This window comes from Vidua chalybeata, chromosome 20 (assembly GCF_026979565.1).
Source record: "Vidua chalybeata isolate OUT-0048 chromosome 20, bVidCha1 merged haplotype, whole genome shotgun sequence".
NCBI lineage: Eukaryota > Metazoa > Chordata > Aves > Passeriformes > Viduidae > Vidua > Vidua chalybeata.
This window is the reverse complement of record NC_071549.1, coordinates 10,884,230-10,897,320: the sequence shown is the minus strand read 5'-3', so window position 1 is coordinate 10,897,320 and position 13,091 is coordinate 10,884,230. Positions and strand designations below refer to the sequence as shown.

At 46.9% G+C, this 13,091-nt stretch overlaps 1 protein-coding gene across 7 annotated transcripts in view; it reads right to left on the bottom strand.

Annotated features, from left to right (window-relative positions):
* Positions 1-13,091, bottom strand: part of SGSM2 (small G protein signaling modulator 2) — a 35,085-nt gene that overhangs the window by 12,542 nt on the left and 9,452 nt on the right. For 4 of the 7 annotated variants that reach the window (XM_053960816.1, XM_053960819.1, XM_053960820.1 and 1 more), the window contains 10 exons: positions 9,003-9,165; positions 7,064-7,225; positions 5,095-5,162; positions 4,449-4,594; positions 3,930-4,064; positions 3,389-3,513; positions 3,043-3,110; positions 2,528-2,691; positions 1,892-2,021; positions 403-537 (listed from right to left, as the gene is read on the bottom strand). In XM_053960816.1, coding sequence (XP_053816791.1) covers positions 403-537; positions 1,892-2,021; positions 2,528-2,691; positions 3,043-3,110; positions 3,389-3,513; positions 3,930-4,064; positions 4,449-4,594; positions 5,095-5,162; positions 7,064-7,225; positions 9,003-9,165 — 1,296 coding nt within the window. The remainder of the gene's footprint in view (positions 1-402; positions 538-1,891; positions 2,022-2,527; positions 2,692-3,042; positions 3,111-3,388; positions 3,514-3,929; positions 4,065-4,448; positions 4,595-5,094; positions 5,163-7,063; positions 7,226-9,002; positions 9,166-13,091) is intronic. The other 3 variants (XM_053960817.1, XM_053960821.1, XM_053960822.1) reach the window with 3 other exon arrangements.

The window sequence follows — 13,091 nt, the reverse complement described above, 5'->3', positions numbered from 1 at the left end:
ATGCAAGTGGAATGAAAGCACTGAGCCCAGACAGGCACTGCATCTCCACACAGCCTTCTCTGCATACTCTGCTACCTCACCTGTGAGATCACAAGCTGTTACACTCCCTCCTCTCTCCTGAGAACCTGCTCTAGTATCCAGCCTTTATGAGGGTGGGGCAGGAAGCCCCATAGCAGAGGAGGCTTGCTGCTCAGCAGCACACACATCAAGGGACAGGGAAGATGCTGCTCCCACTCCCCACAGGCTGTGAGCCCAATCCCAGCCTCTCCACAGTCACCTCCATCTCCAGATCTCATGGTGCGAGTGAAATGTCTTTCCCTGTAATAATGCCAACACTGTTGTATGCATCAGTGGAAGGAGCTGCAAGAGAGCTCTGGGACACAGGGGGAGGAGGATAAAAACCTTTCATCCTATTAGGAGCTGTGAGGTTCCGAGAGCAGATCATTGATAGCATTGCGTGTAGCTTATCTTCCTCCTCCTCATCATCGTCAACAGAGGTAGAGCGGCTGGCAGCTAAGTGGTGGTAGTTAATAGTTACTGCTCAAAGAAAATAGTGAAAGAGGAGCATAAGAAGAAAGAACTCAGTGCTGTGGGAAAGCTCAAAAGGACATGGTCAGCAAAGACAACGGACCTGAATCCTGCCGTCTGCTCGAGGGCACAAGCTCTTGTAAATGGGTGTGAAAACTGAGTTTCTTACAGAAACAAAGCATGCTCCACCAAACTCAGGCCAGCCTTTGAGTGTGCACGGGCTGTGAGAGCACACGTGGCACACCACAGCCAGGGAGAAAGATCCCAGTTCCAGCCTGCAGCAGCTGAGTATGCTTTTGAGCAAGGCTCCATGGGAATTCTAGGCTCCAGCTAGCTTCTGTCCTTCACTGTGCCCTGGCAGTGCTGTGGCCCCTTCTCTGAAACCTGTGCCAGATGCATCTGGACAGCAAACGTCACTCCCAGCTGTGTGTGGAGTTCCTGCCTGGCACAGGACCTGCAGCTCCTGCCCCACGAGCCCCTGGGCTCTGCAGCCCTCCACCAGGCCAAGGCACAAGGTGCTTTGCTGGTGTGTGCACAGACTTACCTGTGCCAGCCCAGGAGCCCTGGCAAAGCCCAGCCAGCACTGTGGCCCGGGGTCAGGAGGCTGCAGAGGAGACTCCTGCTTTCTCAGCTGCAGTGAGTCCCAGTATGAGCAGTAACTCCAAATCCCCTGTAAACTTTAGGGTCTGATCTTCCCAGGAAGTTCTTGCTTCTTTGCCAAGGGGAATAAAACTGAACATGCTGTTTGAGAACTAGCTCAAATGCCTTCTTGCATGTAAGGAATTTGTATTCATTGATGACATGAGGTGGTTTGGTGCTTGGGAATTCATTTAGTTTCCTTGGAAGAGCCTTTATTTATCCATTGTTAAATTTGTGCTTCCAAGCCAGGAAAACTTAGCCCAGGGAGTTCTTGGGGTACTTTTAAGGGTTTATGGTTGAGATTTTTTCCTGATAACAACATTATGAGCAAGCATTGTGGCCAGTAAAAATATCCCACTTCAGGAGCAAAACTGCTCTTGGCTAGTCAAGCAATCTTTTTTGTTCCAGTCTCAGTTTGCAAGCCCAGGGGAGCATTTAGAAAACTTGCTCTGTAAAACACAGAGTAAATATAAGATTCCCCACCTCAACTCTATTTCCACTGGAGTGGAAAAGATAACAAGTCTCACTGCATTAAGGAAATCTAAGCTGTACCTGTTGATCACAATTATCTCTCAGTGGAATTTATTAGAGATTTGAGTTAACAAAACTGTGGCTTGTCACCTGCAGGTACTTCCCAGGATGTTACTTCAAGATTTTCTCAGATGCCTGATTTTTCATTTGTTTTTTTTTTTTTTTTCAAACAAAGCAGAACAGAGGCACTTACTGTTATCGTGCTTGTGTCCAGGATAAATAATTCTGAAGACATAGTCTGTGGATGTGTCCTCAGCTGGCATCTCCTCCAGGTCCACTGATTTGTTGCTGTTCCGTTTTCGAAGCTTTGGAAACACCTTGCCCTAGAGAAAGTAATAATTCCATACATTCAGCTAAGAGTGACTAACAGAGTACAACAAACTAAGTACTACAGACCATTGGCATCTTAAATCTCCAAAGTTTCAATGTTCAGAGGAGGTGAGGGAGAAAACAGTGGAGTCTTATATAGGTGGTAGTTTAGGGGTACTTAATACTACTTTTCTGTGTGCTGTAAACCAGCCTTTTCTCGTAATCTATGGGAGCTGGGCACCCCAAGCCTCTGGCAGCAGCTCTGTCCAGTCCATCTGAGTCTCACTTCTATTGCGTGGGTTTGTATCTTGATGCAACAGCAGATTCCAGCTCATTGTTCAATGGGGTAATGAAGGTATGAACAACTTTTAAAGACCACGTGTATAAGAAGCAGACTGGACTAAATGGAGCTATTTTGTGTACTACTTTACCATAAATCTGCTTGAAGTCAGCGCCAGACCCTGTGGAGCAGAGATATCAACTCTAGCCTCACCCAAGAGCTCACCAGAAAAAGCAGTACCTTGCCCTGCTGGGACCAGAGCGGGGGCTCCAGCTGGCCACGGGGCAGGAGCCCATTTTCCAGACAGGACAGGAAGGCGAGGAGGTGCCCTCCTTGGGGGAAGTGCAGCGGAGGCCTCTGGGTCCCATCCTGACTCACCAGCACTAATGTCCATCTGCTTTCTGCTGCAAGGAGGACAAGGGGAGTCCACACTGTTACATCAGAGCCTCAGTTTTCTGCTCTTACCTTCTAAGTGAATTTTATCTGGGATCATCTCTAAGTAGATAAATAAACCTCTGTGTGATCTAAGGAAGATATCAGCCCTTAGTCCTAAAGAAACTCAAGATACAAGCAAACTGTGAAAGCCTCATGCAGTTCTCATCCTCTATCAACTGGGACTGGAGACTTTAACACTCATTCCCACAGGGCCAGAACTAATCAGAGGCGTTCCCGACACTGAGAGAGGAAAAGCAATCATTCAAGTGGCTCTCCTGTTTATGTATTTTCAAGGAATGTATAATAAGGCTTATGCTTACGTTGCTGGTGGCAGTGGATGCAGACGATCTGGCTCAGTGGCACAATCAATGCGTAGTCCCAGTAAACACTAAAAAGGAAGGAAAATGCAAGAAACATTGTTTTTTCCATATTCAGGAATGCTTGCAGTTCCAAGCACCTGATACAAAGAACTCTGCTAAGTTAATAACTGCTTATTAAATTTGGTCAATGAAAGTATATTATTAGTCAAGTAAACAGCAAAGGAAAGCTAGTTTCTCCACACTGGACATTCTGGCACCAGTTTTGTAGAACCTCTGCTTCCCTCTTCACTGGTGCCCCCCTGCAGGTTACACAGTTCTTCCCATCTTTCCTGAATGCAATGAGTACCTTTTCTCCAGTTCTGAATCTCCAAGGGTTCCATTCATCAGCTGGTTTGGAGTCCATTTTAATGTCAAACTATCTGCTGATTGATGAAGGGAGAGATACCCAGGAATTGCCTCCAAATCATCTTTCTGTTCACAGAAGCAACAAACAGACAACCCAGGTGACTCAAGCGCACAAAATATCTGCATAAAATATATTCTCCAGTCTTTCTATGCCATGCAAGTTCCATAGCTGCAGTATCTGGGAAGTGTGGAGGGAAACCCTAACAGCAAAAGTACTGGTATACAATATTGCTACTAGCAACAGGGGAAAAACCACAACACAGTCAGCTGGTTTATGAAATACAGTCCAGTATGTTTGTTCCTGCCTACAGCCCGCTGCTCACTGACAGGGGTCAGGCAGTGAAAGCATTTGTCCCGTGTCAAATCTCCCCCAGCACAGGAGAGCCAAGCAGAAGGCAGCTCTGTGCTGAGAACAGAATGCAGCGAGCCCTTGCCAGGTGGGAGCTCTACCCCCAGCCCCACCCCAAACCGCCCGCACGCACCGGCTGCACCAGGACGTTGTTTTTGCCGTAGAGAAGGTGAGTCCTGGAATTCTGGTGCAGGGACTCCACGTACTCCCGTGCCGACGCAGCAAAGCGATCTTCCGACGCGCTGCCGCTGGAGTGGCGCTTCCGGACCTGCACACACAGCCAGGCCAGGTCAGCCAGGGCACAACACAGCATCTCGGCCTCTGCAGAGTGCAACTCTTGTGCAGCCAGGGGCGTTTGCAGAGCAATCACCTGGACTCTCAACTCAGCCCTGACCATGGCAGCTCAGAATTTCTTGTGAACTACCTGGTCAGATCACAACTGTCAAAAGCCACAGAACTAATGCTGGATCTCAAACTTTTCTATGCAGAGATAAAAGGACACTGTGGCCCAAACAGACTTCTAATCTGTGATAAAGCTCCGTTACAGAAGAAAGAAGAAAGGCTGTTCCAGATTCAGGTATCTCCCTCATGGGGCTGTTTCCATAATCAGCCTGTGCCCTAACTCAGAGGCAGGTACAGAATAAATACCTACTCCCAGGGCTGGGCGCTTGGACGGGGAGTCCTGGCGGCCGTGAGCGCCGTGGATCCGGTGCCGCTGCACCAGCTCGTCGGCCGAAGGGTCTGTCCAGTAGTGGTCAGCTGTCTTTAGCTTGGTGTACTCCAGAGCACACGGTCCAACTAGGAAAGGAGACCAAGGGAGGAACCTTCTGAGTCTGTTCAGAGACATACTCAGTGCTATCCTGCTGGCTGAGCACTGAAGGTGATTTCTTTCTCAAGCCAAGTGAATAATAATGGTCACCAATCCTACGGGATCAGCCCACAAAATAGACAACAATATAATAACGTATCACTCCTATTATCCAGGGCTGTGTAAGAGTATTCCTGTAGGACACAGTACCCTGCCACAGCAGCATTAGCAGTTACAAACTGCCAGCAAGCATTCAGTAAAAATCCATTCCCATTCTGCTTTCTAATCCAACCAATAATTACTATTAAAAGCAGATGATCAGTCTCTTCTGGTCTTGTAAGCAACAAAACATCTTCACTGTTGCTCTATTATAAATAGTTAACTACATACAAGATATAAAATTCACCTCTTGTAACACTGTCATAATGCAAAATGCGTTAAGAAACAATTTACTTTCTTCAGCATAAAAAGTAACTTTGCAAGAACTCACCTAGCAGAGAAGCCAGTATTGGGCCACAAACAGGATCTGCCAGTAAAGCTTCCTTTTCATAGTATTTACTACGAATAAAAGATCAGAGCTCAGTTAAAAACAGTAGTTGGTATGAACCATTTCAAAGCTTGGGTTTAGCTACAGGTCTAACACAATGGGCCTCTTGATATGCTCATTCTGTCTCATCTATTTTCCAGCTGAGTTCAGAGAGGCAGGAGCTTGCCTTGTGCTCAGCGTGTTTACCCAGTATATTTGATTTGGGACTTTGGGCAGAATTGCAATATGGGAACAAACAATAGTTCTCTGCAAGCAATTTTGTCCATTTTCCACAGAGACAAAACAATCCACACATTCTTAAACATGTCTTCCATCTGTGAGAAATCATCTTGAAATACTGTGAGGAACTATGAACTACTACCTTGCTCTTGCAGTGACCCTGAAGTCTTGCCATTGCAGCAGGCAAAGCTGCTTTACAAAACCACATAGGCAAAAAATCCAAACACCCACAGTTCTTGAATGCCACTGTCCTCTGTGGTCTGTTCACTAGATGGGGCTCAAACTCTAAAGCACCTGCTCCTCCTCCAGGATGGAACAGCTGAAGGATGTGAATATGGAGCATTTGAGCAGAAATAACACAAAAATGCATGGTAACAAGCCTTATGAAAAGGTTTGTTTTATTCACTGAGTCAGGTTCTCAAAATCACACACCTGCAATGAAGGACCTGATCCTAACTCATCTGAATGCTGGGTAAGGCAGTGAGGTGAACAACTGAGAGCAAACTCCCCTGATGTGCCTCCTGTGGATTATGTGGAGAAGAAATTAAAACCCCTTGTACCCATGTATCTGCAGACACTGAGGCAGTGGACTAAAATGCTTTCATTAACTGTCTCTGGGACATGGCCAACCCTCCCTCTGCCTCTTCTGCACACAGCTCATAAAATCCAAGCTGGCATTACATATCCCAGAGCAACAGTTTGCTTGAACAGCACAAAGACCTTTCTTCCATTCTCTTGCTTTTAGTGGCAAGACCCATAATGAAAACAAAGCTGATGACAAGGAAAACAGTAACACAAACTTGGAAAATACTGTGAAATTTGCTCTTGCTTTGCCCTTAGCTCTCATCCTTGTTCAGACCCATTGGCTTTGGATGAAGAAGAATGTGTTGCCAGTGCAGAACAACAAGAGCACCCCTGCCAGCAAACTTCCTTTCTGGGTCCACAGCAAGCTTTAAGGTCCCTTCCTTTCTCTTTTTATGGGAGACTGTCCTCAGTGTGCCCCGTTAAGTCTTCTGTATTCTGTATCATGGGTTACAGGAGGGCAGGAAGGACAGGAGTTGAGAGCCACTCCTTGGCAAACCACAGCTGATGCTGGGCAGCAGGAAGCAAGAACAGAACTGAGAGGATTCATCTTTGCCTCTTAAGGAGTCCATGGGGAATACATTCATAAAGCATTGATGCTCTTCTCTGGTTTTGCAAGGGAAGACTTTCACTTTACACAAAGCTTGATTTTTCTAAAAAGTAAACATGATTCAAAGAACCTGTTTTCACAACCCTAATGTTTTATGTCACTAACTCCTCCTGTTATAATTCTCCTTTCTTTCATCTACAAAAGGCATTTTCCTCCCTGACATCCTAAGTTCCAAAGGACTATTTTCAACTCATGTACTATTAGAAGATATTTCTATTCCACTAAGGTCTAGGTCCCAATGTGGGCACCTAATGCACGTGAAGTTAGGTTTGTAGCTGATTCTGGAAAGCTGAATGCCTGTTAATGTTTTTTTGTAAGCCTGAAACACTGCCAATGATGAAAAACTAAAGTACATTTTTTCTAAATGCCTATGTAACTGGTTTTCATCTTACCAGAAGCCTGCATCACAGGGGCTGTCAAAGACCTTTGATGAAATCCCTTGCTGCAGACACCTAAATGCATCAGTCCAACAAATCCCTGTGCTTCTGCTGCTTTCCTTACCTGCAGTTATCAACAATGTACTGCACAATCTTGTCCAGCACCTTCTCAATCAAGGCTGTCCGAACCCAGATGTGCTTGATGGCCTGAGGTGTCAGGACAGGTGTTTTGCTTGTGGTTGATCCCTGCCTTTTGAGGGGTTCCTGCCCATTTGGCTGATTTTTCCTGCAAAAGGTGATAAAATAAAAGTAGTCAGAATTTGCTCTTTTTGGTGACAGCTCCAGTGAAACCCATCCTCCTGCATCAGGTAACACAAGGCAGCTGCAGGAGAAAGGTGGCTACAAAGCACAGGGGCACATGCCTTGGCTCTCCACACGCTGTCCCGGGCTGAGGGGACAGAAACCCCCTCAATGCCTTTTCCAGAAAACTTCCCCCTTAAAATAGAAGAAGATTCCATTTTGCCTCAATGAGGAAAGAAACCCTGTCATCTTCAGGTTCTTTGCCAGCACTTGGGTTCCCTGTCAGGAAACTGTTCAGTTACACAGAGTTAATAATAATTTGTTTGGGGCAGTTTGTGTGAGATCTGTAATTTCCCCCCTGCACTGACAGGGTCCAAGTCCTACAGGAGGCCATGACAGCATCTCTACAGGCAAGGCAGACACGTGACACCACCAGGACAATTTGGTGTGTTTAGCTGCATCCTAAACAGGGGTTTTCTTAAGCTACAGCCTCAGGAACAGTTAGGCTGTTACAGCCCTTCTGTCTCATTTCATACACCCAGCAGAGTGAGTTCACCCCCTGCAGTACTTCCCAATAGTATCTTTTCTGTGTGTATTTTCTACAGCACTTAAATTTTGTGGCTATTAATAGCTGAAAAACACACAAAATTTGTCCAGGAGAAACCACAGAATTTAAGTTCATTTGCTCCTCTCTGTTAGAGGATACAGCCAAAGTTCTCTTGTGGTTAGAAGGGTGTTTGTGTGGGCTCTTAACCAGGAGAGAGGCTGGTGAGTTTTCAGTAGAAAGCATCCTTCTACCCAACATGTAAAAAACTAAACTTAATAAAATCCCTGTCTGTATCAGTAGGCCAAATCAAAAATATATCAAAAATAGGTACATACCTGTCAAAAACTACATAACAAAGTCTGATAATTATAAGTCTAATAAAGATAAATGTCAGAAAATTACACAGAAATATAAGTGCTAATTTAAATAATTGCCAGTAATTAAAGACAAGCTCTCTCAGCAAAGCCCTTCTTTACAGCAAATTGATCAGAGACTAAAAGTTCCTACGATGTGCAAAGAGCTCTCAGGGCTCAGCAGTGCCTACAAACAGAATTAAAAATGCTCTTGTCCTGAGCTTATAGGACAAGACACTCATGCAGTGTGATTCCATCTACAGAACCACATGGAAAAATGTAACTTTGCTACTCACCACCAGCAAGAAGTCTAAGACTTTCAGTAACTTCAAGTCCTTGACTCCAGGATTCTGTTGTGCTTAGTCCGGTATGTATTGAACAGCTTTCCTATCACATCCTGCTTCCCATCACTCTTTGTATCCATTAATTTAACTGTTTCTGCTATGATACCTAAAAATTTGTTCCTGGCTTGGCAGGAGCATACCAAAACAGCTTTTCCAGCATGTCTGTTCTTGAGTTCCTCCTTCCACCCCCTCCCTTCCCACCAACGGTCCAAGCTGGTCCACCATCCCCAGACTGTGAGCCCTCTCTGAAATCACCAGTAATTAGTCACTTCTGTTGCTGTGTGTGGGCCAAATGTGTTCCTCTGCTGTACTGAGAAGCAAAATGAAACACCAAAGCCTCAGTTCCCCATCTCTGTCCCTTTGCTCACTGCCAGCTTGATCAGACACAAACATCTACAGGCACTGACAAGACAAAGCTGCACCTGAGACAAGCCCATGTGCATTCAGGGGGCAGTCTGTGTCCCAGCATGCTGCACACACCCTGCATCCACTTGGCTGATAAACAGAGCTCAGCCTCACCTGCTCTCTACCTGCTGCTGCAGCTCCTGCACCTTCTTGCACACGTCTCCAGCTATGGCACAGGTCTTGCCCACCTTGGTGAAGAGCGCGGCCACCTTGTCGGTGCGCAGGAAGCCGGCAGCCCTGCGCTTCAGCATGTGCAGCAGACACGCCTCCACCACACCTGCAGGAAGGGGACAGAGCGTTATGGGTCCGGCTGCCTTCTGCCTCCTCCCCGGCCAGCACCACCTGCTCACTGCCACTGGGCAGCTGTGGGTCAAGAACAGAGCTGGGGGGACAGACAGACAGACAGGAACTCAGAATCAGGTGACGTCAGCATGTGTCTAATCTGCTACTACGAGCACCTTGTAAAGTAGACATAATGGCAGCATATAAATGAACTGGAATCTCTGAGTATTCTCACCCCACTTTACATGTGCCACACAGAACCACACTATCATTCCCTGATGGACACCAGTAAAATGCTGCACTGCACTATGCCAGCCTGCAGCAGAAATCTATCCAGCTCTCCTGTAAGCTGCTGCAAGGCAAGGAAATGAGAAATACAAATTAAAACAACCACAACAAATCTAAACAAAAAAATAAGCCTTCCTTGTCTATCAGCTTCTGAAGTGAGGCTGCAGATGACTCACAGAGCCAAACAAAGGGATGAAGAACAGACCAGGTGTGTGCCAGGTGTGTGCCCAGGGCAGGGCAGCCTTCACAGGGCTCTGAGTGCAGCACTGTGCAGGGCTCTCCTGTGCTGGGGGACAGCAGGCAGCCCACGGGGACACTGCAGCTCCCCACCTTAAATACTGGTTACAGCAACAAATGGCACTCCATCTGCTCTGACACTCAGCGGCTCTTTTTGAGAGAAGGCAGCATTTTCTTGCACTTTATGCCAAACACTGTCAGGAGCTGAGTGTTTCCTGAAGACTCCTCTCCTTATTGTACTTGAAGGCTCCAAATGCCATAACACCTGAAAGCCTGCATCTGAAAAAGACCTGTCCTCACTGTTTGGACCCTGAAAACTATCCCGAGTCCCAGGCTGGCCTGGGGTCACACAGAAACACCTCTGCTGGACCCTGGGGAGCCCCACCCCAGGGTACGGCACAATGGGGCAGTGGTCTGGGCTCAGCTCTGGCACACTCCTGTCTGCTCAGGACAGGAGCATCAGACACAGACACTGAGCAGCAGGTCTGATGCTGCTTCCCATGCTGGTGGCACTTCTGAGTGCCTCAGAAGCCATCCACGCCCTGAGGCACAGCAGCTGTGCAGGGCACTGGTCCCTGGGAGGAGGAGCAGGACGTGCAAGTGCATCCCTGAGTGATCCCTCTCAACCATCAGAAGCCTCCCCTGTGCTCGAGGCAGAGCCTGTGGTCTGGCAGGAGCAGGAGCCCAGCGCTGACGCCATCTCAAAGCCAGGCTGGTGGCAGTGCCAGGGGAAGGAGCATCCGTGCAGGGAACGCCGCAGAGAGCGGGCGGCACGGGGACAGGGAGCGATGACAGCACGGGCGAGCTCTGCACAGCACAGTCTAGCTCCTGTCTAGCAACCATCACAACAGCTCTTAACCCAGCAACTGTTTTGCTCTGTCTTTCAATTCGAAATAAAGAAAAAAGAAAAGCAGCTTTCCAGATGCCTGGAGCAATGCAGCAATTTGATTCCAAATCTTAGATGAAGCAACCTGCCTTTAAAAATAACTGCAAAGAAGTGCATTGCTGTTGCTTAGGAAACAGACTCTCTTCCCACCTTCACCGCTTTTTTTTTTATTTCTTTAAAACAATAAAATATTAATGAAACAAATTTATTGAAAAGCACAGCAGCTTTAATTATTAATAAATGCTGCAGCTGCCACTGAGGGCAATTTCCCCAGTGACTGTCCCTAGAGCCCCAATATTTAATTATTCCATTGTGACATTTCTCATCACAAGAACTTGGGTAAGATCAGTCATATATAAGATCAGACAATGCACACATAGGGGTCATCTGCAAGGGGCGAGACACTGGAATTTGCTGCTGGATTGCCTCAAAATGTATTTTCCACAGGACAAGAGATTAACACATGTCCAGTTCTATGTGTAAGGAACCCTTGGACTAGGGGGCAGGTTACAGCCCAGCCTGTGTGGTCCTCAGGTCACTTCATTCTCCTACCCTTCAACCCCACACCGAGACTAACAGCACTGGCTGCCAGCACTCTTCTCTCCAGGCTCCTTTCTACACGAATTATTCCAGAGCAGCTGGAATACATTCACATCTGACTTGATCTGAATGTGCTTGCAAATACACCGTGGCTTTTATCCAGTTAAACTACAAAACATGCAAGCAGGGCAGCACATCTTGTGACACAGATGCCATCCCATTCCAACCCAGGGGACCGTGTGGATGCCACCCTGGTGGCACAGGACAGCAGCAAGGCATCCCTCCCGCCCACGGTGTGAGAATGGCACAGCAGAGCAGGGAGGGAGCAGCTCCCTGGCAGAGCCCCCCAGGGCTTCCCTTTGGCTCTGTGTCCAAGGCAGGCACTGATCTCACTGCACCTTGCCAGCATCGCCCACAGCCAGGCTTAGTCAGAAAGGAAATGTAACACATCCTGAACAAAGTGGCAGAGGAGGCACCTCAAGCTGCAGAACCTTTTAAAAGGCATGAGAGGAACTTGGCCGTGGTGCTTCTTGATAAACCAAAACCAGGTGATCCCTGGGAGTTACAAACTGCACAGCTCAGACTGCTGCCTAAAGAGACAACACAAACTATTTCAGGGGTTATAGTACAAGAACCTTTGGGACAGGGAAAGGGGGTTATTTACCCATTTCTGGGAAAATGAACCATTTTTCCCCTTTTGGAATCTGACACTCTAAGAAGACCTAAAAACAATTCAGCTGTTTCTGGAGAAACTGCTAACATCAGAAAGGCATCACTGGGTGGTTTTGTGTACACACAGGTAGTTTGTACACATGCTTTTGGCTACAGGTATGTGTGCACACAGGTAAGTAACTACTGCACAGCCCAGCGTGATCCCGAGCCTGCCTACTGTCACTGTACCTACAGCAAACACACACAAAAACTGACCAGATAAAAAGGCAACAACTCATCACACACAGTGGAACAGCAGCTCTGCACTGGGAATAAATCAGCACAGCTCAGGTAATTCCCTTGTATGGTCCAGCTGACAGCAGCCATCTAAAAATTCATTAACTCCAGACAGTTTTGAGGAACATTCCCTGCAGTATTCACTGCTGAATTTAATTAAGTGCAGATATATTATTGATTTACAGTTCAAATAATCACGGTGCCCACCAAGCTTCAGAAAATGTCACTTTTTTATGACTTCACCACAGCTACTTCTTCCAGGGTCAGGTGAACAGGTTCAGTTTTGTCCTTTTTTGGCTCTATGAAAATTGTGACATGACTTAATAGACTGTGAAATGAAAGTTCTGGGGCTGGAAGAGTGGTGAGCAGAGAAAAGAAGGCCTGTGGAAGGATTATTTATGGGGTGTGCTTAGCAGATGAGATTTTCCTCAGACAGGAAGAAATACTGCAGCTAAATACCTTGTTTTCATGGAAACTGTGCACAGGGAATTGAATTCATGAGGCTGAAGAAATTAAAAATAAGTGAAAAGAGGAGGATGATAAAGAAGCCATCAGATGCTCATGATCTCCAGCTGCTGTTGCTTTATCCTAATCACAGACCTGCCCAGTTTGAGACCAGTTTTCTTGCCCAGCTCCAGCCTGCTGTGTCACTGGACACGCACCCCGAGCAGGGGGGAGGCTGGTACCCGAGTGCAAAGGGCTGCAGAGGACACATCCAAACCTGCTAATGGGAATTCATTATCTCCCAGGCTCCCCCGGGGCAGGCACCACATCCTTCTTTTGTTTGAAGGGCTGCACATATGACTAAACACAGCCACAGGCCCCATACAAACACCTTCAGTTAATATCCAGATCCAGTTCTGCAGTCAAGCCCTGTCACCTTTCCCAGTGCATGACTGGACAGATCGTGACATGGTTTTGTTCTTATTTTTTTAAGATCCGTGTTATTTAAACATGGCATTACCCAGGAAAAAACCCAGTCAATTTCATCAGTTAATAAGAGAAGAAAAGCAATATGCATA